Genomic DNA, 27,150 nt, shown 5'->3' on the forward strand with positions numbered 1-27,150 from the left:
TTTGCTCCAGCAATTCTTTATTGGAAAAAAGCGTAGGCAGGTACAGGGTGCCCCACCACATGTACGCACATGGCACACACTGTGGGCACTAGGAACCCCCTCGGGCACTTCGTACCTCACCGAGCACACCCCTGCGGTGCCCGGGGCGGGCTGCTTGGGACAGAGAGTCCCACTGCCACCTCGTGGGTAAGGGACGCATCGCCTCTGCTTCGCCACAGGGCACAGCGGGCTGCAAACCTCCGTGCAAAATCCGAGGCCCTGCTGGAGAACAGGACCCAGAGAAACCTCAAAGTACCTGGCTTGGAGGGAGGAGGGAAGTCCACACATACCAGAGCTAGAGGCATCATGAATTAATCTGATCTTTCCCTGTCTGTCTCCATTCCTGCTCCCCAGGTTGATGGGGAAGAGAGGATGCTGCCACACAGGGCAAGTGTCTGGCTGTAGTCACTGGACCGAGGGAAGAGTAGAGAGACTCGCTGCCGACAGCCCAGGACCTGCTCTTACTCTCCTGGCCTCACTAAGATGAACCGCAGCACCCCTTGAGGGCGCTGGCTGTCCAGGGACAGAGCCTCAGGAATTGAAATGCTGGTCCCATGCAGAAGACTCATGGGTGAGGCAAACCCATTAATTCCCTTCTGCTCCCAGTTAGCACCAGGTTGTTAAAAGAAGACTTCTGTTCATTTTCAGCAGGATCGGCCACAGACAATGAAAACCCTGCTTCGCTGTGCAGTCAGAGAAATAAGGAAGCTACAAATCTCCCCCATAGAGGGAATGAAGCAGTGAGCAACCCTCGTGGCTTTGAGAAAACAGCCTACAGCAACTCCCCAAAGGAGGTCTGGAAATAGAGCACTATTGCTGAAACCGCTCTGGGTCTAGGACATCCCACTCCATAGATACAGACGTGATTCTGCTCCCTGCCTCACCCCAGCTGTGGGGTCCTGCAGCTCCAGTTTGCATTGGTGTAATAACGGGGAGACCCTCGATCTCTCTTGTCCCATAGCACCTCCCTCTCTGCATCTCTGATCCCAGCCAAAGAGCCACAGCACATGCAGAGAAGGAGGAAGGGAGGCAGAATGGCCCTTTTGCAGACCAGCGCAGCGTCCTTGGTGCAGCTCTGGCTGACATGAGTGGGGCACCGTGGGGCGACAGGCAGTGCCATGCTCCTGCATTCAGGACTGGAATGACCCGAGCAGTGGATGGGCAAATTGAGCTCTGCCCTCCTGAGCTGCCAATGAGGCTGAAGCCAGCACTGAGCTAGATCCGAAGAAGTAAAACAGTCTTAAAAGTCCATCTTCTGCAAAAAGTATCCTTGGGCCCCCTACCAGGGCCAGAGGGGATTCACACTGTCCCTTTGGTCCGCAAACCTGCAGTCTCCATGTCAGGGAGCAGAGGAGCCTCATCACAGTCCTGCATGGCTCCCAGAAAGCAGCAGTGAGGAAGGAACATACCTTTGATAGCCCTCTCTGGGCCACTGGGCAAAGGAACATCACTCCTGAGCCTTACTCTTATTTTTCTGCTTCCATATTTTGGACAAGCGGAACTTGTTCTTCTTCTTCTCTGGCTCCTGGCTCTCAAGAGATCCATCTGCAGGAGAGGGAGCAGACACAGAGCAGGTTGAGACCCACAGCCCCAGTGCCACCCAGTGCAGCTTCGTAAGAGTAGGAAGGGCCCTTACCCAACCTCTGGATCATGTCTGCCAACATCTGGTCCTCCTCTTGCTCTCTGTAATGGAACCGCATGGCATTAGAAAACTTTGCGGTTTCATAAGATGGTAGACACTGAAAACCATGCAAAGACTACTGTTATTCCCCCAGTCAGAAATGACCAACCTCCACAGCATGCTCTGAGAAGGGTGCAGGAAAAAAAAATAGAAACAAAACAGCTAGAGGAGTCCTAGACACTAGCAAATTGCAGCTGGTTCCCTTGAAAGCAAGGGCCTGTGCGGGGATTTCCAGACCATGGCAGTCCAGCACTGCAACAGAGAGGCCCTTCCCCCAGCTGGCTTATGAATCATCGAGTTCACTGAGTTGTGAGACAACACCGTACTGGAGGAGATGAGTAAAGGTTGAGACACCAGGAGCCTGGGATGCTGCAGAGGTGCTCTCATCGTAATCAGGGACAAACATGCTGCTATCTCCTTGGGCCTGGGCAAGACCAGAGCCAAAAGCCTGGGCAAATCTAGGATCTTTGAACTGGAGTCAGTGCCCTTAGGTCAAGAAATGGAGGCTTCTCACAGCAACAGGAGGCACAAATCCAGCTACTTAACACAGCAGTGTTCCTTTGAACTTGGGGAGGATCCAACTCTCAGCTACAGTTGTTCCTTCACTTGCTGCAGCAGACGAACACAGTCCTGGCTTCTTGTTCCCAGAGTCCTCCTGCAGCTCCCATGCTGCCTCCATCCTTGCCATCTCCAGCCTCTCCCTCTCTTCCCCCTGCCTTCTACATTTTCACAGCCCCTGTCCTCAGAGCAGCATTAGCTTGAGAGCACTGAACATGGCTGCGGTCCTGATCTCAGTTTCTAACAGCTGCCAAGGAATCAATGGCAGCAGCATTTAGGACAAGATGGTTGCTGACAGGTCACCATCCACCTCTCATGGAGCAGAAGTCTGGATTACCACCATTCATCCACCTCTACAGCCTGGGCAGCAGAGGAAGTACGATGGAAATCATCCCTGCTGTTGGTTCATCACCCAGCATCTGAGGGCCCTCACCTGAGTCTGTCCTCATCCAGGCACTCCACAATACTATTCCGATCATTGACCGTGTTTACGTATGACTCCAGCAGCTCCTTCTCTCGCTTCTTCTCCATGGGTGACTTCAGTTCCTCTGCACAAGACAAGGGAAGCCCATGTCACAGTTATAGGCGAGTACCTCCCCGTTGTGACTCCTGCCTCCACCCTGCTCCAGCAAGTCCCTCTCACAGGCCCAAATTTTATTATCCTCATGCTCTGGGGCACATCTTACATCCCCTCAGAAAGCACAGGTGGGTTGGATATTACAGGCTCTGCACCTGACAGCTTGACAGCGCAGTCAGGAGACACCCCGCAGTGAAACTGCAATCCCTGGCAGTGTCATTCAGATCTGAAGGACATCCCAGGTCTGACATGCAGTGGAGTGCTCCACACAGCCAGGGGCCAGCAGGACTCTCAGTGCAGCCCGTCCCTACCTGGCTTGCTCATGAGGTGTCTCAGCTCCATCTCAATGTTCCACTGCTGCTCCTCCAGCTTCTGCTGTTTCATCCTGGAAGGAACCACAGAAATGATGAGTTACTGCCCCTCCATGCCCCAGGTCTGGACCTTTCTCATATCGTGCTTATGCCTCAACTCTGCATTGCTGACCAGCTGGGTATGGGTGGGTCGAGGGAAATCTTCATCATATTTGTAAGGCCTCCCTCCCCACAAACTCATCACAGACCCTGGGTGCTAATCAGTGCTCAAAGGCCTACCAGCTAACACATCAGGATGCTGGCATTTCTTCCAGAGATATCCTCAAGCCCTCCTCATCCCACCAATTGGCACATTATTTTGGGGGGACTGCCATACTTCCTCTCCTTTACTGCTTACTGCTCACAGGTAAAGTGCACAAGCAGACAGGTGAATTTCTGTTTGTACTTACTTGTACATCAGCTCTGATTCCTGTCTGAGCAGCAGCTGTTTCTCATGGATCAGTTTGAACCAATCCACCATGAGGGCATCCTCAGACTCATCTGCAAAGGAGATAAAGTGCAAGACTCCTTTAGAAGCTGCATCAGCTCAGTCACCCTGGCTCAAACACGCAATCACTTGAGGGAGAGCCTAGGATAACTTATATAAGCCACAGGCAACCTGAAGTGAAAACGGCTCATCTTTGGTACTCCTGGGTACAAGGGAAAGGATGCAGATCACTCCCTACAGATTCAGTGAAGCTGCTCACAGATACTCTGATATGTAGCACCCAGCTCATCTTCCATGTTGGCCAGCTCAACTCTGCCATTCTGAATGAACCCGCTAAGCCCTGCAAAACTGGAGTCAGCCATGACGGCCAGTCTGGCTTGGGATCCAAAAGCCAGATCAATAGCAGCCTTCCACTCCCAAAACTCCCTGATCCTCAGCCAAATACACACAAGATATTGCTCAACCAATAGGTTAGGAAATAGCCAGAGAGGGTTCAAAATTCCCAAGGCTTTATCTTGCTATACCAGGTACCTTTGGCAACCTGGTGTCTCACATGTAGCATGAGCTCCTAGAAATGGAGCGAAGAATGCCCAGGGGAAGGACATGAGCCTCACACCTCCCCACCGTAGCAGAGCTGGCCCCTGGTCTCCTTTACCTCCTTCACAGCCACGCAGCTGCTTCTCCAGATCCACTCCTTTCAATTCCAGCTCATCCAGCTGCTTCTCGATATCACACACCTTCTCCTGGATTTCCTCCTCAGGGAGGTAGTCCGGGTGCAGCTAGGAAAACAAACATAGGACCAAATACAGCTCAGTGCCCTCAGACTGCCTGCTGAGGTCACAGCCCCAATAGAGATGGGAAATGACATAAGGAGCCCAACTGCAGAGCCACGTCCTGGAAGGGCCAAGTCAGCAGAGATGCAGAGCTGGTTGCTCCTAACAGAGCAGTGGCCACTGCAATGTTACAGTGCTGTGATACATTCGATGTGAGAGATAACATCTACTCACACTTGTCAATCCACAGACATTCTCCCTTCTTTGTTGTGGGACGCAATGTTTACCAGAATTTTGTTTGGCTTTGTCTTATTCCAGCTTCTATTGTCCCCCTGCATGGGAGATAACCAGCAGTCTATCTTTTCTCTGCCCCAGAACCTTTCACCCTTTCCCTGGGAATTCAAATAAACCCTCCCAATAAGACAAACTGAGATATGTCTTGGCAAGCACTCCAGCAGGATACCCAACAACCCCAGCCTGTTCCCCTTTTACCTGGTTTCCAGCCATACCTTCGTTGGGGACACTGCTTCAGGGCTCAGGGTGCTTTTTGGAACAGAGGGTTTAACTAGAAGGGAGAAAAATAAACAAAGAATGCCACAACAAACTTTAAATAATTTTGTGGTGTGGGACAGTGCCTACACCACCAGAGAGCGCAACAGGTCCCTGCCACCCAACAGAGGGCACTGATGACACACATGCGTCAGCATCCCTGATGAGGTGAGAGATGTGTCCACAGGAAACAGCACAGCCTGCTTTACTCCTCGTGGCTGGACACTCAGATACCCTCTAGTCACAGGGTGCTGCTTTTGTCCCCAGGGCATAGGCAGTCACCTAACTCAGGTGTGACTTACAGAATCATAGAATCATAGAATCATTTAGGTTGGAAAAGACCTTAAAGATCGAGTCCAACCATCAACGATGTCCACTAAACTATGTCCTGAAGTGCCCTGTCTATGCACTTTTTGCATACCTCCACGGATGGTGACTCAACCACTTCCCTGGGCAGCCTGTTCCAATGCCTAAACTGGGACCTTGCACCCGAGAATATTGACATCCACGTTCATTCATTATCTTGTTAAAACTCAAAAGATATTTATTGTGGCAAAAGACACCCCTTATTAAGCTTCCAAAGGACAGAACAAAAATACTGGGTTACTGTTGCATGAAACACCAAGATATACTTAAAAATGCCCCTCTAGTGCTCTTGTACAAAGACATATCAGTAAATACTGATGAAACGAAGATGGTCTAGGGGACCTTAGCATAGATCTCGGGAAACTAAGGTTCAATTCCTTCCACAAAACACTTCCTAAGTGAGAAGTCCCTTGTGCCCCACTACACAGCATTATTTAGGCCCTGGACACCTATTAAAATCAATCCTTAAGCAATGTGTATTTGTTCCACTGTGCCTCAGCTTCCTCTGCCCAACTGTCCTGCAAGGATAACTACAGAAGAGTGTGAGGTATTCGGATACCCGAGGGGCTGGGATGGATAATTACCACAGAGAGAGAACAGAGGCGTACGTGGATGATGTGATAAGGAAGGAAAACTCTAGTATCAAAAGAGCATGGCTATAAGAAAGGCAGCAGTGGTGCAGGCTCAGCACACACAAAGAGAAAACCAGGAAAGACACACTAGGAGAGCCTCATGAGAATCTCTGGCAATTGGCGCTGACTCAAGGAAGAGCTCAAGGACAGGTCTCCAATTGCACAGCCCTTTCTCTATTGCGTTTTCTAGGAAGAGTGCAAAAGGAGAAGATGCTGGATGTGGCAATCAGCTGTGTTGTGCCTGCACTGCTGGCCTCTGTCAGGGTACTCTTCCCTCTGGTTGCTACTGGTTTGCTGCCCTGTACAGTACCTGTGACTCACACTTCTCTTAAAGGTTCCTCCAAGAGGGATCAGGCCTGCCACGAGCAGTCTGCTGCTACTGCCTGAGCAACACCTCCCTCTCCCAGCACAGCCCTGCATCTCCAGGCTCCTTCTGAGTGATTTCTGTAGCACCTCCAGTCAAGGCAGAAAGCTGCACCACTGATCATGAGAAGACCAAGGTCACTGGAGGGGAACAGCTAGTAAAATGACACTCTCCTGACCAGCTCAGGGTCTGATATCCCCTGATATCCTCAAGTTCTGTCTTGACAGACACAGGATGGGTTGGCTGCTTGCCTGCAAACTGGAATAGGACAGTTGGCAAGAAAACCCTGGAGCCTCCTTTCTCAATAGAAAACACTACCAACTCCAAAGAAAACAAAAGATCTACAGAAATGCTCAGCATCTACAGCCCCACACAACACACACAGGATTAAAGGCAGGAAGGGTAGCTGACTGTTCACAGCAGCTTTCTGAGTGCTGAGGTAAAGACATATACAGAGGAGCAACAAGTCTGTCCTTAATCCACAAGCTGCCAAGTGACAGCAGCAAGAGAACAGCCGTTCAGATGGCAGACTTGCACACACGTGAAAAATGACGGGAGACTGCTGGGAAAGTTTCCCATAGCGGGCACTCCCCAACATTAAGTCATTAAGCTTTAGAAAGATGGAAACTGGATTTAGAAACTGGATTAAGGGTAGGGACAAACTGGTCAGAACTGGTCAGGACATCTTTGAAAGTCCAAGAAGCAGCAGCCTTGGCGTGGGTCCCGCCAGCTGGAGTCCCTGGCTGACAGTTCTCTGCATTCCTTTAATTTCCAAAAGCCATTCAACTGGCGAGGAACAGAGACATCAACTAGATCCCCATTCCCCAAATTAGGAGATGGTCCTCTTCATAGCCTTGAGTCTAAAGAATGACAGGGCAGTGACCTTGACAAATCCCTGTTTTAATTTCTTCCCTTCCCACTGAATTCTCTGGCCTGGCTGGTTCCTGCTTAGGCCAAGCTGGCTAATAAAATTAATGACACAGATTTTTCCCCCATGACAACAGCCACAGGCTTAGCCACAGAAAACTAGAGGACACATCTCCCATACTGACCACTCAGGCTGTTCCCTGACAGTGCAGAGGAGAGACTGCTTTTAAGCAGGCAGAAGAGACCTTACATGTGGTAGTAATTTTCTTCAACTGGTTGCCCTCTTCCTCCTTCTTGGCAGAGCTCCCAGGGTCTTCCCAGCCCTGCTTTGAATTCTGACAGCTCCTGACAGGATCTGAGCTGGGGATCAACTTCTTCTTCATGAATCCACCAGATGAAGCTGGATTAAGAAGCACAGACAGGTTTTGGGTAAGAAATTTCAACCCTCATCTTATAAAAATCCCTTTACTGCCCAGCCTCTCTGGCAGTCACCACCAGCCACCTTCATTTCTAGTCCTAGTTCTCCTCTCTTGATGATAGCAAGGGGCACAAGCCCAAAGGAAACAGGGAGAAACCACCAATTACAAGGCCAGAGTACAAGAGAAGGGTGGAGGAAGAAGAATAAACAGTTGGGAACCATCACCAAGATTTCTCACCATTACACATTCATGCAAGACAGAGTAAGCGAAATCTTGCTAGCTGTCTTGCAGAAGAAGGGCACCCTATGAGGACCAAGTACCTCTCCTTGGGGAAGGACAGCTCTCCAAACAAAGGCACCACAGGGCCAAAGCAGGTGCAAAGAGCAAAAATCCCTGAAAGCAAGGCACAATCTCCACCAACATGTTCCTTACATGTGCCTTGCAGCACTAATGCCTGTCCCCTGCCCGACTAGCAAAAAGAAGGCAAAGCTTATATCCTTCATACCAGAGTCCTGCTTTCCTGATGGGACAACTAAGGGACTTGGCTTTGTCTCCTTGTGTGCTGGGCTCCCTGTTCCCACCTGGGAGTTATCAGTAGGTTTCTTAGAGCCACCTTGGTCTCTGCAAAGAAGAAAGACAAAGGTAGGAAACCATCCCTCTTGCAGAATGGTCCACAGGAAGAGTTCTGGACATCCTGGGCTGGACCTCCAGCTGGGATGGTCACACTAATCAGAGTCCAGCGATTTGAAATATGCTTTCCCTCCCCAGAAATGAAAGCCTTTGCCTTTTCCATTAAATTGCTGAAAACAGAAGCATTAAAACACAGGAGCTCTTCCCTCCTATGCACACACAGACCTGCAGCAACAGAGATGCAAGCATTGACATCCCCATTCACTTGTCATGGAGAGCCACTGGCTCCAAGACACTTACTTGTTGGCTACAGGCTTCAACCGAGATCTCCACTCTGCTGGGCATTCAGACTTGCCTTCACCAACATTCACGCTTCCTAGAGAAAGGAACACAGCAAAATAGTATCAGATCCAAGAAAAAGAAACGAGCCAGATTTGAGTCACAGGAGAATCTTAGGAGATAAGCCATGCAGTAGGGTAGATACTATGATGTTATTGCAGCAAACTAGCACCAGTTCAACAAGTTTAACAAGGACAGATTCACATACAATAGGTAGTAAATAACTTTGGTGGCATTTTGCCCCTCTCAGCTCAAATGCTTTAAAACCTACGCAGCTACAGAAACAGAGCCGCAGTGTAAATGAACAGGCACGTTCAACAGCAATATAACACAAACAGCTCAGATCTCAGAGACCAAACGATGGGGTAGGAAGGCAGAGAGACAAAAACCACACAAGCTCACAGCAAACTGCAGACAGATACTGCTTCTGGCCCCCCAAAAATACAGGCCATCTAGAAGTGGTTGAAACACTGGGAACCCCAGAACAGGATCCCTTGGCCCACTGCTCAGTCACCACAGTGGAAGCTCAGTCCAAAACAGACAAGGAGGCTGAGTGAGTCCCAGCTGCAATCACAAAATCATCCTGGGAAAGTCTACCTAAGCCTCTGAAATCCACCGTGATCCCAACGTTTGATGACAGCTAGTACAACTTCAAATACTTGGTGATCCTCAGAGAAGAAAAACTCACCATGCTAGAGGGAGCAATTGCATGGGGACAAATGGAGGTGTGTTGAGCACCAGAACTCAGAAAATGCTTATGTGGACAGAAAATATAGGAGTTACTGACACATTGATTGTACTGGTCCAAGAGAAAGGCATAGAGTTGGCATGCTGTGTCCAGGCAGAGCTGAATGTGAATCAGTCATCCTCACCTTTGATGCCTTTTGACTCTGGCTTGTGCACAGGGTCAACAGGTTTGCTGGCAGCCTGGCTCTTGGGCAGAGGGTCTGTAACCTTTTCCTGTTTTAGTGCTGTGTACCCTGTTTTGCTGGACTGTACTTTTGGAGCCAGACTCTGCCACTGAGAACTGGTGGGAGAAAACTTGCCACTGCAAAAAAAGAACAACTTAGTGAGTCTTTTTGAAAGGACGGACCTTTTTATTGGCTTCTGTTCCAAAGACATGTCTTTAAATCTCAGCCACAAAAGCAGTCAGGGAAGAGGGAAGAAAGATGCAGCAACTTTTCCAAGTTATCCCAAGGATCATCTTGTGAGAAAAAAGGGAAAGAGAAATAGTACTTACCTGCTGAACGCTGACAAGCCAGTGGAACTGAGTCCCCCCGGCCTGTTTGGAGAGGTGTTTGATCCAGCCAGAGCCTGTATAATATTGTTACGTGCCTGATCCTTCTCAGCATTCACTGGACTGACCTCAGTAGTTGTTCTGGCAGAGGCAGTTTTACCAGGGCCATGAGAAGTAGTGACTTGGGTTTTAGTGTCAGAGGTTTTATTGCTGGAGGACTCTAATGACCGCAAAAAATTTTCTCGGGCTTGCTGTGTTTTTGCTGTGGAGGTTGTCCAAAAAGGCCCTGATGGGGTACCTTCATGGTGATCTGTTTTATTTCCCAACGGGGTACCTTTGCAGTCATCTGATTTATTTACAGCTGAACAGGACCATGGAGTATTTACACTTCTGAAGCCAGAGCTTCCAGAAGATGAAACAGATGGCTTGGTTGAATTAGCAAGGCCTTCCTGGCTGGGTTTCTTCAACACCTGCTCCGGTTTCTTGGGTTCTGCTGCTTTCTGGAATGCCCTGGCAGCAGTAGGGGCTGGGGTACTCTCAGGTTTGTTGCCGGTGCTGTGGAGACCAGAGATCTGGACATCGTCTGGCTGCTGGTGGCTGGTACAGATGAACGTACCGGGCTCGGGCCCAGCTTTGTAGCTTCCAGGAAGAAGCACGTTCCAACACTGCCTGCACCTGTGGATACAAAAGTCTCAGAAAACATCCTCCAGAGCACTGGGAGGCCATTGACACACAGCTGAGAGTGCAGGCACAACTCCACTGTCAGTACAGGGAGGGTGAGGGTAGCAGGCAGTGGAGCAGACCCCGTGTGCACATTCCTCAGGCACAAAAACAGAAGCTGATAGCACAGCCTGAAGTAGGAAAGGTGTGGATGAAAACAGACCTGTGCAAAGAGTTTCCCCTATGCACAGGTCAAGAGCAGGCCCAAGTTGCCTCCACTCTGAAAAATATGTCCCACGCCACTCTCCCTCCAGTCCCAAATGAACCAGGCTGCCCCTCTGCGACCCATAGGCCTGTGCCCCCACTTTGAAAAGCTGTACCTGAAGCAGTTCCTGTGATAGAGCTTCCCATCAACCAAGTAGCGCTGCACCAGGTGCACATGGTTCCTACAGATCCCACAGCTGCTGCTAGGGATATTCCCACTCTCTGCCAGGACCCTTTTCTGTGGGGAGAAGCAGTGGGTGAGCAGGCAGCACCATGGCCCTGCGTACAGCTATGAATCCCCCAGGTGGGCGAGCGTTTGGCATGCACAGCCAGTTGGCCAGGACAGAGGAGTGACATCCAGAAAATCCCTGCTCCTGCTAACCCATTGTTCATACAAATTTGTCCTGGTTTCAGCTGGGACAGAGTTAATTTTCTTCTTAGTAGCTGGTACAGTGTGTTTTGGATTTAGTGTGAGAATAATGCTGATAACACAGTGATGTTTTAGTTGTTGCTAAGTAGTGCTTACCCTAAGTCAAGGATTTTTCAGTTTCCCATGCTCTGCCAGCAAGCAGGTGTACAAGAAGCTGGGAGGGAGCATAGTCAGGAAAGCTGACCTGAACTAGCCAAAGGGATATTCCATACCACAGAATGTCATGCTCAGTATATAAACTGGGGGAGTTGGCTGTGAGGGGTGGATCACTGCTTGGGCATCGGTCAGCGGTGGTGAGCAATTGCATTGTGCATCACTTGTCTTTTCTTGGGTTTTATTTCTCTCTTTTTTTTTTTTTGTTATATTCCTTTTCACTACTAATATTATTATTACATTTTGTTATTATTGTATTTTATTCTTACTGTAGTTATTAAACTGTTCTTATCTCAACCCACGAGTTTTATGGGTTTTTTTCAATCCTCCTCCCCATCCCACCAGGAAGAATGAGTGAGAGCTGTGTGGTGCTTAGTTGCTGGATGGGGTTAAACCATGACAGAAGTGGAACAGCCCTCAGGAGGACAGAGTAAGGGGGACTTGTTCCCACAAAGTCAAAGGACCAGAGTGTTTTGTCTGCCTGTGGGGAACTGAAGTGCAAAGGTCTCTGATTTGAATTTGCTGGGAAAGGGCCTTACCCTTCTGAGAGAGGAGCTTCCCTTCTTCCACACCGTTTTCATCCCTACTCTGCTTTGAAACTGTTTCCAAGAATTTATTCAATGTTTTCTAGCAAAAATAATATATTTTGTTAAAAATCTCCACCCCCAAGATCTAGGAACAGCACAGCCATGTCCTAAGACACCCATGTCCTATTCACCACTAGATGAATCCCAGCTGACTGATGGCTTTCCAATGACTGCCACCTGAACCTGTGCAGTAACCAGACCTCTGGATTAAATCCCCCATAGCGAGCGGAAAATTTAGAGACTAAGTCCTTACCACTAGGAGCCTTGAACTAGCCTAACATTTTAGCTCAGTGAACAGCTTTAAGGTATAAAAAACACCCCAAAACACATTTCTTACCGTGGTGACTGGGGATGTTTCTTTTGGCTTAGCTCTGGCTGGTGGGTGAGCAGGAGGCAGTTTTGGTGGCACTGGCTTAGGAGGCTCTGAAACAGCTTTCTTCCCAAGAGGCTGCTCCTGAGGTTCAGAGGAAGGACGCTTGATTCCAGCCATGCCTCCAACTAGAAGAAAGGAAGAAGGGAAGATTTTAAGGAAACATAAGGAAAACCCATGGGCTTAGGAGTAATTTACAATGTAAGAAGATCCAGAGGTGCCTGATGGATAACATGCAAAGCATACATGGAGACACAGGCTTCCTTCACAAGCAGTTCTGCAGTGGAATGAAGGGCAAGAGGCAACAAGTGAATTTTACCAACATTCAGCTGAAACTGCTGATTTTTTCAAGGGATTTCCAAGGAGGGGAAAGAAAAAGTGGAAAAATACAAAACACCATCCATCAATGGTGTGAACAAGACCTTGGGTTTGTACCTGGCTGACAGTTGGCTGAAACAGGCACTACTGTTAGGTATTACAGCTAAGGAACTGAAGCACGGACAGTTTGCTTCGTTCAAGTTGCTGTGCTCTGACTTCCTACACACCCTGAACCTTCACTGCTATGGGCGTTCACCCCACATCCCAGCTGGGACTCTCACAGACCAAACAGGCTTGTTGAACGCAAAAATGACAACTAAAAATGTGTAATTCTACAACAAAGATTTGGAGGTGCCATGGTGGTGCTGATGTGGAAATCAAGACTTGCCACAAGAAGCCTGCAAATGCCCAATCCTGTTTTCTTTGCAGATGAAAGAGAAACCCTCGAAACTCACACCAAGCAGAGAAAAGAGAATCTCCAGCACACTTTGGTCAAGCAAGGAATGATGCCCCATGCCCTAGGAAGTACAGGGAGACTTCCCTGGGAAATAAGGCTTCATGCACAGTTTTTACAGACAAGACCACTCATCTGTGTCAAGGGGATGTTATTTTTGCGTGACTGCCTATTCTGAATGAGATGTCTCTGTGTTCCTTGTGGGATACTTGAGCCTCGGCTTCACTTTAAGAGCGACCAATTAAATGACCACCCGTCTGAAAAGAGATTATACCCAGTAAATTACTGAGATTATACTCAGTAAATACAGAGAGAGTCTGGGCAGGGAGCAGAGAGGAAGCCCAGTTCCCAGCAGCCTTCTCTGAAGAAACCTAGCTATCCAAATAAACACCCAGGGCTCTTTTACCACAGCGACCAGTGGACTGGTGACAGCTGACCCAGCAAATGGTTTAGACTCAGCCTGCCCCCTCACTTCCCACTTGTGCCATTTATCGAATTCCCAAAGCCTAGCACAAAGATGGGCGGCTTCACCCATCTTTGGTCAAGTAAATGCCTGACCCCAATAAAATATTGGCCACTTGCCATCTCTGGCCTCCTGTGTCCTGCTTATTTCATGGTCCTGCTGGAGCCCATTTGAAGGGCAGGACAATGGTATTAGGAGTTTGCTTGTTGTCAGAGGGCACATTCCTGGCTGGGCTCATTTTCTGTCTGAAAATGCACTTTCACCCCAGCGACAGGAATGCAACCAGCACATTTTGCAGGACACTGGAGAGTATAAAAATGTGCTGTGCTTGATGACGTGGTAGGCAAGATGCTGGAGGGGAGGGGACAAAGACCCCAAACTGACCCAGATTCCCACCACTTGGCACAAACACAGTGGAATTTGTTTGACTTCAATCAGAATGGTTTTAAAACAAGAAACAAAAAATGAAGAAGGGGGAGGGAAGAGCTTGTGGAGGGAGAGAAAAAGCATACTTAAATGTGTAAAGAGATGGAGAAGGGGGAAGAGTTTAGATATTAAAGGCAGTTCTAAGAGTGAATTGTGCTTTCTTTCCAAGATGTAGGACATTTTCAATACATATCTGTCTTCTCCATCTAGATTCACCTTAACTAGTTAAGTTATTCATGTCCCACTTTCTAAAGTTTCCTCTGGAGGAACCTGTGAAATTGGTTTATCGTTTTATTTCATTTTGTATGCGCTTAAAGCCAAATATAAACCAAGTTTACAATAATGTTCCTGTGAGCCCAGATAAACTCTCCAGTACGTGAATATAATGCCTCGGCAGCTCTTTGGCCTGTTTCATGTTTGAAAGAATTGCTATCACAATTATGCCAGTTAAGGGGGTCATTTTCTTCTACTTCCTTAAATCGGTACTGCTGTGCTGTACAACCCCACCATCGACGCTGTTCCATTGGCACAGCCTCACAGACAAGCTCAGCCTTGTTAGACTCTGTGTTCTCACCAACCCTCCAGTGTGGCAAAGACTGGAGCAGGGATGGAGGTCCTTGAGACAGGAAAGCTGGGGACTATGCAGGGGAACCTTCAGTGCTCCTGTCTGTCTGGACCATAAGAAATTTTAGATTATATTTTAAATTTTAAGTCACTAGTTTTAAAGACAATGCACAGCTCTGTGCCCTTCCAAAAGCACTGGTGCTACTGTAGGCCTGTGTGTAAAGAGTTCAAGTCCCCTATTGAAGTTCTGGTACCAAAAGGCCTCTGTGCAGTCTGTTTTGCTTTTCCAAGCTTGTTAGGAGGCAAAGGAAAGCACAAAAATAAGCCCCGATCCTTCCCGCCGCTCCAGGGAATATGGTACTTACTAGGAGACCGTCCATGGAAGTAGTTATAATACTGGGAAACATAGGTGAGGATGCTCAGCCTGTCTGGTACCCTCAGAGCAACCATATCCTCTGCATCCAGCAAGGCTGGAATCCCCAGCTCCTCCTCCGCCACTCGAAATGCCTAGAGAAGGAAGGAAAAAAAAAAGGGGGGGTCTTGTCCAGCCCAGGCAGCAGAGCTGCTCCTCATCGGAAGTAAGAGGCTCCACTGCAAACAGCCCCCCTCAAATAGTAACTCTACTGGGGAACAGCTGCACCAGTTTAACTCCTACATCGTACGGCCGTTACAGGAACCAACGGAGTCATGGCTTCCAGCCACCACATTGAAAAATTCAGGCAGGGAGCCAAAAATCTGGCCTGGCAAGCTGGCTGTAGCTCACTGCACAGGAACTCACCTGGGCTTCCCCTGCTCTTCCTCCAGCCTGCCTCTATCTGCATATGCACAGCTGCGGAGAGCGCCTGGCAGAAGGGGATGTGTCAGTCCAGGCTGGCAGACTCGCTTCCAGGCTTCCAGCCCAACCTGGAGCGCTCCCCAATTAACGGTGCGCTGGTAGGTGTTTGCAGGCAGCTTTCTATCTCCGAGTGCTGTGCAAATGTTAAAGCTTCCTGCCTACTACTGCCTGCTCTTCCCCATCTGAAAAAAGAGGAAATCTTGGGCTGCAGGAGGGAGCTCTCTCTCCTGGACTAGAGAGGGGGAAGAGAGGAATAATGCTTAAGAATTCCCGATACTTAGCTCCCTTCCAGCTTAACCATTTCCATGCTGCCTAACATGTATTTGGGGCAAATATTGCTCTTTGTGGTGCCCTCTGCTTTGAAACTGCAGGATCAAAGTCAGACAAAGGAGGCAAAAGCCATTTTCTTTTGCCTCTGAACAAGAGCCTTTACTAGAGGACAAAAAAAAAATTGCAACATCCATAAAGCGACTTTACCCTTGCTCAACTCAGTGTAGGGCTTTTACTAAGGACTTTCTCCAGCCCTCTTCCTTCCTGGCTTGTAGGAAAAAAATCCTTTCCCTCCCCGTTTGGAGCAACCCTTCTGAAATGCCAATACAGCAAAGGAAAACAGCGCTTGCAAGACTAGAGGGACAAGGGCTACTGCTGAAGCCCACAGTGAAAGGGTTAAAGACTTGAACATATTAAACCCCTCCGCATCTGACCTCTGGCACAGACACACACCACTGTTGGTGTACAAGCCAACCATTCCTGCTTAGAAGAAACAAACAGCCACTATTCTTCAGCATGATAATTACCATTTTTTTCCATTGGGTATCCTGTTAAAAATGTAACTGAGCTGACATTAAAAATGCTTTCAGCCAGTTACCTCCGGCTGTGTCATCCCAGCTGCCAGCCAGCCTGGCACTCGCCTGTCTCATAACCTGGTACTTAATATATTCTTTGGAGTGTTCCCCATTGCGCTGGCTGCACAACTGGTCTGACCAGTGGAATTTTCGTGCTGGACATTCTTGGTGTGCAGTCTAGCGGGAACACAGGTCATGCCACCTTGTGCCACGGGTGAGACCAGTGCAACAGGCGCACCTGGACCACAAAGAGGAGGATGCTCTATGCGCACAACCGGTTTGGCCAGAACCAGGTGAGCAATGCAGACAGCAACATTAGGATGTAGCATCTCCTATGCCTACAGCATCCTCGTGTTCCTGGGAGCTGCTCTTGCCTGGAGATCCAACGAGACCACCACCTAATATGGCCCATTTGCCATTCTCCTCTACCTGCCTGCCCAGGCTGGCCTTTAAAGAAGCAACATGTTATTTCTGCATAACATTTTTCATCAGTGCAGCTTCAAGTGCTTTACAAAGGAGGTAAGTGCCACTGATCCCATTTTGCATAGAGGAGGCAAAGTGATACACTCAAGGCCATCTGAGCCAGCCAGGCAAAACTTTCCTCTGACACAGGCTACTGCTGTATCTGCTACACCATGCCACCTACCATTAGCACTGGAAGAGCTGGATCCAAGGCCTCTAGAAACCTTTCTCCTCTTAATCTATTTTTTTAAATCTTTAGTAAAAAAAAAAAGCCACCAACTGAAATTTTTCTAGGGTTTGGGGTCAGGTTTTTTGGCACTTGAGAAGTGACACATTCTTCCTTGGCAGAAGACCTTATATGGCAAATTGCAGCCCAGACAAGATTTTTTTAGCTGAATAATACAGCCCCAGAAAAGAAGTTAGTGAATAGTGAGGCATCAAGGAGGATTGGAACAATAGCAGAGGAATAGTGCTGGGAGAAATCAGAGCCACTCATATCCCAAGGGCAGTCGGAGCAAGAAAGTATAGGAGCTAGAACGGAGAGCAGTCCAAGGGGGGACCCCAGCCCAGGAGCCCACAGGGAGGTGCAGGGGTCAACCCCACTCATGGCAGAGCCAAGGCAGCAGGATACTACCAGTGAAAGAGCAACACAGACAAGTCATCCTATAGCAGGTGGAATAAGGAAGAGAGAGCAAAATAAAGGACATAAAAGAAACTAAGAAATGGATGGGAGGGCAGAACCCAGGCTGTGTCAAAGGAGGGGAGCAACTCTTCTTATGAGAAGCACAAAGAAGCTTTTCATTAATAAAAGCAGCGGAGGCAGCTCGTGCAGCTCATTTCCCAGAGACAAGCAAAGCTGCCAGCAGAGCAGACACCATCAGCCCAGCTGGGGAAGGAGCAACACTCAGGGCTTCACAGCGCTCTGGCTAGGATGACCGTCCATGGCAAAGAGGCCCTGATGCCTGCCAAATACCAAGCCGCAAGGGCAAAAATGCGTGGTCTGAATCTCACCTAGAGGAGAGGAACACACAGGGCTGAACCCCAGAGAGTCTGAATAACTAACTGCTCACATACTGCAGTCCCAGCCTGGGGAGAGGGGGGTCCATCACAGGTGCTGTGAACACGGCCAGGGCTGAAGGGGAGCGGAAGCTAAGGAGCGTGGGGGGTGGGAGTTTAGCTCTCCCGGAGGCAAGGACCACCTCAGACAGCTCACTGCGTCAGACGATGTCATTCCTCCAGTCCAGACAAGAGTAAGCTGCCGTGGTTCGTTCACATCCCAATCTCCTGCCAAGCAGCCACGAAGCCGTGTGGAGCGATGCCAAGGGAAGAGAAGCATTTTAATCGGCTGCCTCTCTCTTTGTGAGGGTGAGAGGGAGGAAAAAATCCTTCCTTGGAGCACTAAGTCCATGCTTGAATCCAGGGCAGGAGGGGGTTGGCCTGCCCACTTTCTTCATGGAGAGAACAAGAGAAACTCAAATCCCATCCTGAAGTGAAGCGTCCAGGCAGGATGAGGTTTTAGGATGTCTCCACCTTCCAGCAGTCTTCATCCCCTGGCACTGGGAATGAGCAGAAATTGGGGGAGACTCCCTATGCTTCCCCTCTCACACCAGCTAACTCCCAGCTCCTGCTCCATGCCTCAGAGGCATTAAATACTCAACATGTCCATTTCCATGTTTTGACCTCCAGCATCTCTGACAGAGTTCCTGCTGCCACAGGATACACTGGACACAGGCATCACTGTGTGGCCAGCGAAGAAGCGTGAACAGTCTGAGGGTGCTTTCAAGCAGCCAGCAAGCCTGGACATTGCTATTCAAACCAGAAGGTCAGATGCATGCAGAATAAGGCAAAGGATTTGAATACGGCACACTCAGCACACTGCATCTGCAGGGTTTCTGTTGCTAAACCACATCAGCAAGGCACCCGGTCATAGATTAGACCAAAAGCAAAACATTAAAAGTCACTTACCAACTTGTTGTTCTCATACACATTTTCTTTACTGAGGGAGTTGAAGTTTCTGAAATACAGAAAGAAGAGAAAAATCTCAGGTTGGTGATGTAGAGCAAGCTGCTTCTCTTCCAGCTTCTTGAAGCTCTCTGAGCCTCACTGGTTTGGTGGACAGAGCACCTCCTCCCACCCTGCCTTCTCAGAGATGCTCCAGAGGGAGCAGTGTGGCAGATCCCAACTGAGACAGTCACAGACCTGCTATACCTCCCAGGACAGAGACATGCAGGAGACCCAACAGGCACAGCCATCTGCCCACAGGCAGCACAACACATTTTTGGCACATCTACCCTTGCTGGTCTGACTCCTGCAGCCTCCTGCAGACAGGACGTGCTGATGCCAAAACATCCCATGCAAATTCAGGGGTTTTGCCGAGAGAGCCAGGATCAACCTCTAATTCATGGGGTGGGGTTTTTTCCCCCAAAAGGCCTTGCTCCTCTCTCATCTCAAAAAGATACACCAATATCTATAAGCCAGAATTGCAGTGCTCTCTCCCTGGAAGTACTTTCCAAACAGTCACACCCATGCTCTTCTCCCATCTTGCAAGTTGTCTCTGCACAGAGAGAGACCTCAGCTCCAAGGAGGTATGGATCCCTCAGATGCTGCATGTATCGCACACTTCTCCAATGCACCCATATTCTCCAATCTCAGAAGCTGCTGGTTCCACCAGCACATAAGTTCTGGTTTCAAATCCTCTTTTCTCCTCTGGCAAAGCTCCACAAAACCAGCATCAGGAATCTGCCTGGGAAATACCTCTGCCCACAAAACAATACTGCAGCTGGTAACACCAAAGTAGCCTGTTGAAATCTTATTCTCCTTTCCCTAGGGCTGCCACTTTTGATTTGTAATCATAACTAATAACTAAAAAGGAAGAGACAATTACTGTTTGCAGTTACAAGCCAAAGTCAACAATCCTTCCTTACTGCTGTCCCCAGACATCACCTCCCTCTTCCCCTCTCCCCAGATTAGCTCTCCCCGTCTCTGATACGAGCCAAATGCCACCTCTCTCTGCACTGTGCTGGGAACTCAGAAACTGGAACCTGGCAGGACAGGCAAGAAAGCACAGGGGAGAGTGAGTTCGTGCTATTGAAAGTAGAGCTGCAACACAGCATGCTTTCTCACCCATAGCAGAGTGTGTTCCTTTCTTAGGAAACAGCCACAGTCAGCTTTGTTTTAAACTGACTGTCACTGGCTGAACTCAGAATACAAAACTGATCGTTGGCTGGCACAGCCCTGCTCTCCAACACCGCTTCCTTCTGCCCAGGCAAGCCGGCAGGGTCAATTCCTTTCCGATAACCCAGTTTCACTTTACAATCCTTGTACCTGCTGGCGTAGAGCTAAGCAAAAGGCTGGTATCAGAGAGGAAATTCCCACTGATAAACAGAAAAGGCTGCAGCAGCAACTTTGCATTTTTGTACCTAGCACCTTTATAACCGACATGGACCTACCCTTGCTAGCCAGTCCCTCACCTCTGAGAGGAGCCAGGATAACTGTGAAAGCCAGGGCAAAGCTGGCTCGCAGCGACCTATTCATGAGACAAACACATGATCTGTATCGCAGCAGGGGAACTTTTTCCATGACTTGTAACAGCGAGCAACAAGCCAGGTCCTTTATCTACTTAGTACAGAAAGTGGAGCATTACATTATAAATAAGAGAGGGGCCTTCAAACAGGTTTGTCCATCATGCCACAGCCTATGCCTCCTCCGTGCTTCCCGCATCCGGTATTGCTCTGTGGGATAAGGAGAGAACGAACGACAGATAAGACCCAAAGGTCACACTCCCTCAAGAAGCATGTAAAGACAAGGCACATCCCACCTCTAAATCATATACTCTTTCCTGTGCAAAATCAAAGGGACTTGCAGAAGTTTTGCTTCAAGCAGTGCTCCTGCCTGGGGATTTCCCTTCTCTGAGACAATGGATTTAAAAGAGCAACAAAAATAATCACAAACCAAAAAAAGTCTCAGTGAAACAATAGCTACAATCATCCTGGTTTGTGTCAGGCAAGAAAATCAGCTTTTTTAAGAGACAGCTGAAGGAGGTGATTGCAGCTCTCTGCCTCACTCACGGTTCTGCTCCCAAATAAAGTCTCTTTTAGCAGGGACATCCTGAAGGCAGGAAAACATCTGCAAGAGCAAAAGGGAGCTCCAACTTCCTTGGTCGTGCTGACATGTAAGACATAACGTATCGGAGCTACCTATTTATTGTTGGTCAGTGCCTTTTGCTCCCATGCTGAATGCTGTTTGCTGTGGTAGTGCGTGTGCAGCTCCACACTGTGGGGCATGTAACAGAGACCTAAAAACCTGAATGTCTCAATGGTGAATGTCTGAAATCCCCTTCTGTTCCGCGAAGGAGAGTGCAAACAACCAGGTTACTTGGTCATTTCAAGAGCCTCCTGCCCTCTCAGCATCGCTCCTTCCCTGGCTAGTCAGGTGATCCGCTTACATATAATATTTCTTTTGGAAATTGATCTTGCTGGTACATCTCCCATGTTGGAATATCAAAGCTCTCTGGACCAATGTAATCCTAAGAAAGCAAAGCTAATACAAACGGAAAAGCAGGAATTCTCCACTGAGAAAACACAGGCAACCGAATTAATTGGAAGAGGTGAAAAATATAAATCTGACCCAAGAGAGGGCCTCCAGTGTTGGAAACAAATCAGAGTGGAGTTCACTAGCACGGGACTAGAGGTGAAGTTTTTAGCTCCCCAAAAAATCCTTCTCTTAGCAAAAAGTGGCCAAGCATTTCTCATGCCCACAAATCTCTGTGACCACCCACTGCTCCAGCTGCACAGACCCAGTGCTTGCAAAGCACGCCACGGTCCTTTGCAAGCACATGTGCTTCCATAGAAGGAACCTCTGCTGCTGCTGCTGCTGGAAGCACTAATTTGGTTGGAAACTTTACCTCAGAGCAGACTGAGCAAAAAAAGTACCAGAGCCACGACGGTCCCCAAAAAGCTTCTGCCTCTCAGCACTGTTGTACTATTTTCTCTAGAGACAATAAGATATGTACAGTCAAAAGGATCACTGAAAAAGAGAGTGAATCATCCTTTGCCTGCTCACAGGCCTTGAACAGAGGGTTCAAATCCAGGGTGCTCTGCTGGGAACAGGACCTTTCAGTTATGCTCTTTCCAGTGCAAACAACCTGGGAAGAGGGGACAGGGCTGGGAATCTCAGGTGGAAGATGTCCCCCACGTGCTCATCCTCCTCTCAGCAATGCCTGCTCCCCACTGCTCTGGTCTTGCTGGGGGTGACCAACAACAGATGAGTCTCCCTGACCCCAGAACCATCGTGCCCTCGCCTACGCCTGTCACGCAAACCACAACCCCGTGGAGGCCAAGCACGTGGCAGCTCTGCTTCACCCCAGCCTTTTGCTAAGGAGATGGAGACCGCAGGCAACCCATCCCCAGCACAGCCAGGGCCCTCCCTGTCCGTACTGGTGACTGTCAGCCTCATCCTGCCTCACTGAGCTGACAGTGGCCCAGGAAATGCTGCTGGGGGAATGGGCACCCGCTGCTGCTCCGCTGCCGAGGGGGATTTCACAACCAATTTCCAGAACGCCGAGCTGAACACCAGCTCACAGTCTGGGAAAGAACAAGATCCCGGACGAAGAGAAGGAGCTTAATCAAAACCTTTCCTTGACATCTGGCATTAATATCCGAGCGAGTGTGCATGCCTCCCCTGCTTCTTCTTACTCACTTATCAGGCCAAGGCCACTATAACCATGGCCGGAGCTTGCACAACCATCACCATCACACACGGCAGCTGCTCACCTCAGCCTCCTATCACGCTGCCACGAGGCTTCACGTCCCTCTGATGAGAGGAGCCTCAGGGCTCCGCAATCATCCCAGAAAATGGGCTGGGACCTGCCTCACACAGCATGTGTGCCTGGCTGGGGCTGGCTATGAAGCATACTTCAGCTGGGACAAAAGCGAAATGGATTTCCATGGTAATTCAGCATGTGTCTCCACTCCCCCACAGCATCCTTGCTTGGGTGAGTGGGAAGTGAGTGGAAAATGCATGTCTAATTTTACACAGCCTGCCCTGTTCACTGATAACGTACAAACCGACATCAGTCAAGTTTGAGAGAAGTTATTATATTTTCCATGTTTTCCCACAAAAAAACAGGAAGGGGGGAGAGACCCCAACCTGCCTGTCCTCTGAGCCACATACCCCACAAGAGAAGCCCATGATTATGACCATGTTTTGTAATTGCTTGAAGTTTTCCTGGGAATTTCTCAGGCTCCTGCAAGGAAAAATCCCCTGCCCTCCTCAGCCCAAGAATGTCATTTGTGTAAACCAAGACGGAAAACACACTGTTGCAAAACTCTGATGCCGTGACTGAATCATGTTCTGCAAACGATTTATATAGCAGAGCTTCTGCAAACACACCAAGGGCTCCAAACACCAATTATCCTTTTCTAGTTTTATTTTCAGCATGATGCTTTTAATCTTCAACTAGGATCTTTGCTACAAGCAAGGAGAGGAGCTCAGGATAAACTACTTCAAGCCCCTGGGAAGCAGGAGTCACAGCCACACGTGCACCCAGCTGCACTTCTCTGCCAGTGGCTCCTGCACTGCCAATACTCAGAAAAGCTTTTACAGATACATAGAGAATTTGCACAAGTATTCATCCCTAGGATCTGACACAAGACACCCAGCAGCCCTGGACACCAACCACTTGAAAGCATAATTTCCTTCCAGCAGGACTTTGCCCAGCCGAGGATAGACCTGGTGCTTTCCTACGTTATACCACTGACACTGATGAGGGAGGTCACTGATAAAAGCTTCTCTTACTTTAACCTTCAGGCAGTCTTTGCTGAGCTTGTCCAAGTCAGAAAGAGCTTCTGTAAGGTCCTGAAAAAAGTCAGGCAGAATTTCCACCGTAAAAGAAAATGAATGGCAACAGAGAGATGCCACAAGGAACAACTTCCCTCTTCACTGCAGGAGAATTTATTTAAGGTATACCTATCCACGACCCTTGATGCACAGTTCAAGGATTACAAACAACCCGCCAAACTGGTCAACAGCATTATTCCAGCTCTCAAGTCACCGAGCCCCTGTTTACACCCATGCTCCGAATGGGCCAGCTGCAGAGTCGGCCAGGAAGCAGTCACAGTCCGTTTACGAGCAGGTCCTCGTCACATCAACCTTTCTGCCCTGGTATTTTGTATCTTTGGGACTGTGAATCAAAGGAAGGAAAGGAAACATCTGGAGTCATCTGGACACAACAGTATGTCAGGAAGCCATACACAGCAACACCACGGTGACTGCCCAAGCACTGGGGACTACAGAGAAAGTGTGACTGAAGCTCCTGTGCTAACCTCCTGCTGCCCAAGCCCGCTCCTGTCTTTTCCAAGTTTCAAGGTGACAGAGGAGAGACAGCAAGAGGAGATCTTCTCCTTGGGCTTCTAGCAGAAACGAGACACCTGTAAGAGAGATCTCTGCACACAAACCCAAGCAGTGGGCTGTCCTGGGAGCACGAGGAAAAAGGCAGAATTCAAGGAACAGGAGGAAAATTGCACTACAGGAAAACCAACCTGGTCCTCTACCAGCTGGACACATCTGACTGGGAGAGACCTAACGCTTAAATCAATAACCCTGGACGGTCTTTGCACTGCTCCCTTGCCTTGACCTCCCCCTTCAACCCCCCCACCTCAAAGTCCAAAGAGCCGAGCAAGAAAAAAACAACAAATACATCCAAACTAGGAAGCAGGATCTACATCACCCTTCAGTGATTCACCTTCCCAGATGTTACCAATTGGGCAAGGACAGGTCAAAACCCACAGGGCACCAGCAATGGCACCAGCCAGGGATAGAAAGCACTTTGCCTCCCACAGACAGAGCTCTAGGTGGGAAAAACGAGCGATGTGCAGGAATCCAGCGGCTGCCAGGCCCTGCCCTTCTATTGTATTTTGCTTAAATAGCCCTCGCCTCCCGACTCACGAGCAGCTGAGCTGCCGTCGGGCTGAGCGAGGAAAGCCCTGCCTAAGCAAACACAAACAGCAAAGAAGGAAACGCTTTCCCAAAAATCGGTGCCTGAACTTGTTTTGCAATGGAAAGGACGCATTTAAAACGTTTATAATTCAGCTACGGAGGGAAGAAAGGGGAAAAAGGAAAAATCGAGGGGAAAAAAAAGCAGCACGTCGACAGCGAGAGCGGAGCTCTTCGCTTGGGGGATTTCAGCGTGGGTGCTAGCAGAGCTCCCGGCCCCGGCCGCCGGCCCGCAGCATCTCCCAAGGAGGAGCCGGGATTTCTGCGAGGGCCGCGTCCGCAGGGAAGGCGAAGGCCCACGGCAGACGGAGGGCCCGGGGGTCCGCAGCTCGACGGCGGGCTGACCGCAGCCCCGCGAGGCCCTTGGGCCGCGACCGGAGGGTCCCGTCCCCCGCCGAGCCGGCGGCCCGCGCGTCATCCTCGACGCCCGGCGAGGGTACTCACATGAGGTCGGGCCGGTGGCGGTGGAGGATGGCGCAGAAGGCGAGGCCGTCGCGGAAGGAGGTGGTCATGTTGGTGATGCTGACATCGCGGTAGCCCTCGCACTGCTGCTTGCACCACAGCTGCAGGTTCTGGATGGCCGCCATGGCCTCGACGGGACGCCGGAGATGGCGGCGGGCCCCCACCGTGCCCCCGGGGCGGCAGGGAGCCCCTCTCTCGCCCTGCCGTGCCCAGCCGGAGGCTGCCGGCGTGTGGCGGCCGGCCGAGCCGGGGAGGAGGCGGGGAAAGGGGCGGGCGAGGGGCGGGCGGCGGCCCCGGTCCCTCGGGGCCTCCCTCCGCCTCGCCTCGGGGCCGAGCTTTGGCGGAGGAGGGGAGGGAGGGCTGACAGAAAACGGCTGTGGCCGCGACGTGACCGGCCGCCCCGCGTGGGCAGCTGCTGTCCTGGGGCGTCGTGTGTGGCCGGGGGCCGGCCGCGTCTCCACAGGGAGCGGGGGGCGGCAGCACCCCCCGGTTCTGCTGGCGGTTCTCCAGGGGTTGCCACACCTCGGGCTAATGCCGTCGGGACGAAGGAAGTTTCCTTCGCACCCACCTTGGCGAAGGGGCGCCCGCGCAGGGGAGGCGTGAGGAGGAGGAGGGGGATGAAGCATGGCCGCCCGGAGGCCTCACGGCGGTGAGGGAAGGAGGGAGGCCGGCCGCGGGCACAGGGCCGGCCCGGCTTGGGGCAGCCCGCGGGGCATCGGCGGCTGCCAGAGCCGCCTCCGCTCCCCATCCCCACAGAGGAGGAGGAGGAGGAGGAGGAAGAGCAGAGCGGCCGGACGAGGGAGACGAGAAGGCGGCCGCCCGCTGCCATCCTGGGCTGGCCACGGCCAGCGGCGGCACCGCCGTCGCCGATCGGTAAGGGCCGACCCGCGGCACGTGAAATCGCTCAGCCGGACCTCGTGCGGCTGACAAAACTGCCAAAGAGACGAGGTAACGCTTTAGGAGCTGACTGTAAATTGGGTAAAAATAATTAATAAAACATATAATACATTAATGGCATTTCTGTGACATGATATGGATAATATACATTAATATATAAATACCTCACAAATAATTCAGTGTGTTTCCATTTCATCAACAATCACCGGCCAATGTATTTACTTTATGGTAAGGATTATACATTTCATTATAAATGGCTTGCTGGGCATGTCAGCAACTTTTACATCTCCATTCACTTTATTATTAATGGTTTCCTGAACAGTAACAGCATAATAATGCACACAATGCAGCATGAATATTTGATGTGGCATCTATAGTCTCCCATTTATCATTTATAACAGGCTACAAAAACATTATAAAACATTTATTACAAATTTATAGATCACTTTATACTAAAACAAAGTTGTGTTATAAATACATTATTAATCCTTTATGCCATTTATAGGAATCCCTTGTAATAAGGCCTTAGCATATGTTGCTGCACAAGCGTAACAAGAACGGTGTGGCAAGAAGGAAATACGGCACAGTGAGCCTGCTCATGAGTACTGGGTGTATTCTGCGAAGGAAAGCATAAACATCTGCACTCAAAATTAATCAGACTACCAAGGGACCGATCAAAAGAAATGCTGATTAACTCCAAGTTGGTTTTTTTTTTCCCCTCCCTTGAAAAAGATGCTTGCTTTCTTGCAAGTTGGAAACTTGCAGCACTGGAGCCCTGAAAGCTGAGCTGTCCCACCTCGTTTCCACACCACCCTTTCATTAAGATTGATAAAATCTGCATAATTTACGAAAAGCCAACTGGCTAACCATAGGCAGCCCTTCATATCCTCTGTCATCAGGTAACTTAGGGCTTGGTGAGAAATAAAGAGGATGTGATGGGTTTAAGAAATGCATTTGTGGGGTTTCCTTTTATAAGTCCTAAAGACTGTTTTGTTTAGAAGTGTGCATCCCCCTGCCGTGCTTGCAATCTACATAGTGCAGCACTGGGAAACAAGGAGAAGATAACGTTTGAAAATGGAGTTGTTGCCAATTGCTAGTAGTACAAATAGTGAAAATCGGCTTCTGAGCTCAGGTTTGAC

The 27,150-nt window shown here is 49.7% G+C and overlaps 1 protein-coding gene across 2 annotated transcripts; it reads right to left on the minus strand.

Annotated features, from left to right (window-relative positions):
* MICALL2 (MICAL like 2) lies at positions 1 to 25,849 on the minus strand. Of its 2 annotated transcripts, none has more exons than XM_049791582.1 (17): positions 25,097 to 25,849; positions 18,626 to 18,674; positions 14,884 to 15,025; positions 12,261 to 12,421; positions 10,870 to 10,991; positions 9,833 to 10,504; positions 9,465 to 9,640; positions 8,554 to 8,629; positions 8,129 to 8,244; positions 7,455 to 7,604; positions 4,936 to 4,991; positions 4,309 to 4,432; positions 3,616 to 3,706; positions 3,167 to 3,240; positions 2,712 to 2,826; positions 1,676 to 1,722; positions 1 to 1,584 (listed from the first exon to the last, which is right to left on the minus strand). In XM_049791582.1, the coding sequence occupies exons 1-17, from the start codon at positions 25,738 to 25,740 to the stop codon at positions 1,487 to 1,489; spliced, it is 2,913 nt and encodes a 970-aa protein (XP_049647539.1). In that variant the 5' UTR covers positions 25,741 to 25,849; the 3' UTR covers positions 1 to 1,486. The 2 variants fall into 2 exon arrangements, with proteins under 2 accessions (XP_049647539.1, XP_049647541.1); XM_049791584.1 differs by lacking the exon at positions 25,097 to 25,849 and adding an exon at positions 20,304 to 20,384.
* Between the last annotated feature and the right edge of the window lie 1,301 nt (positions 25,850 to 27,150).

The sequence above is a fragment of the Accipiter gentilis genome, chromosome 33 (assembly GCF_929443795.1).
Source record: "Accipiter gentilis chromosome 33, bAccGen1.1, whole genome shotgun sequence".
Classification (NCBI taxonomy): domain Eukaryota; kingdom Metazoa; phylum Chordata; class Aves; order Accipitriformes; family Accipitridae; genus Astur; species Astur gentilis.

Bases quoted from the DNA above. Each gene is read 5' to 3' on its own strand.
- MICALL2 (XM_049791582.1), bottom strand. From the start codon at position 25,740: ATGCTTCATCCCCCTCCTCCTCCTCACGCCTCCCCTGCGCGGGCGCCC. The intron at 4,992-7,454 runs GTAAGGTCTCTT...TCTCCCTTCTAG, and splicing joins GAAGAAAATTACTACCACAT to TTAAACCCTCTGTTCCAAAA. The intron at 3,707-4,308 runs GTAAAGGAGACC...TCTCCTTTGCAG, and splicing joins GCTGCGTGGCTGTGAAGGAG to ATGAGTCTGAGGATGCCCTC.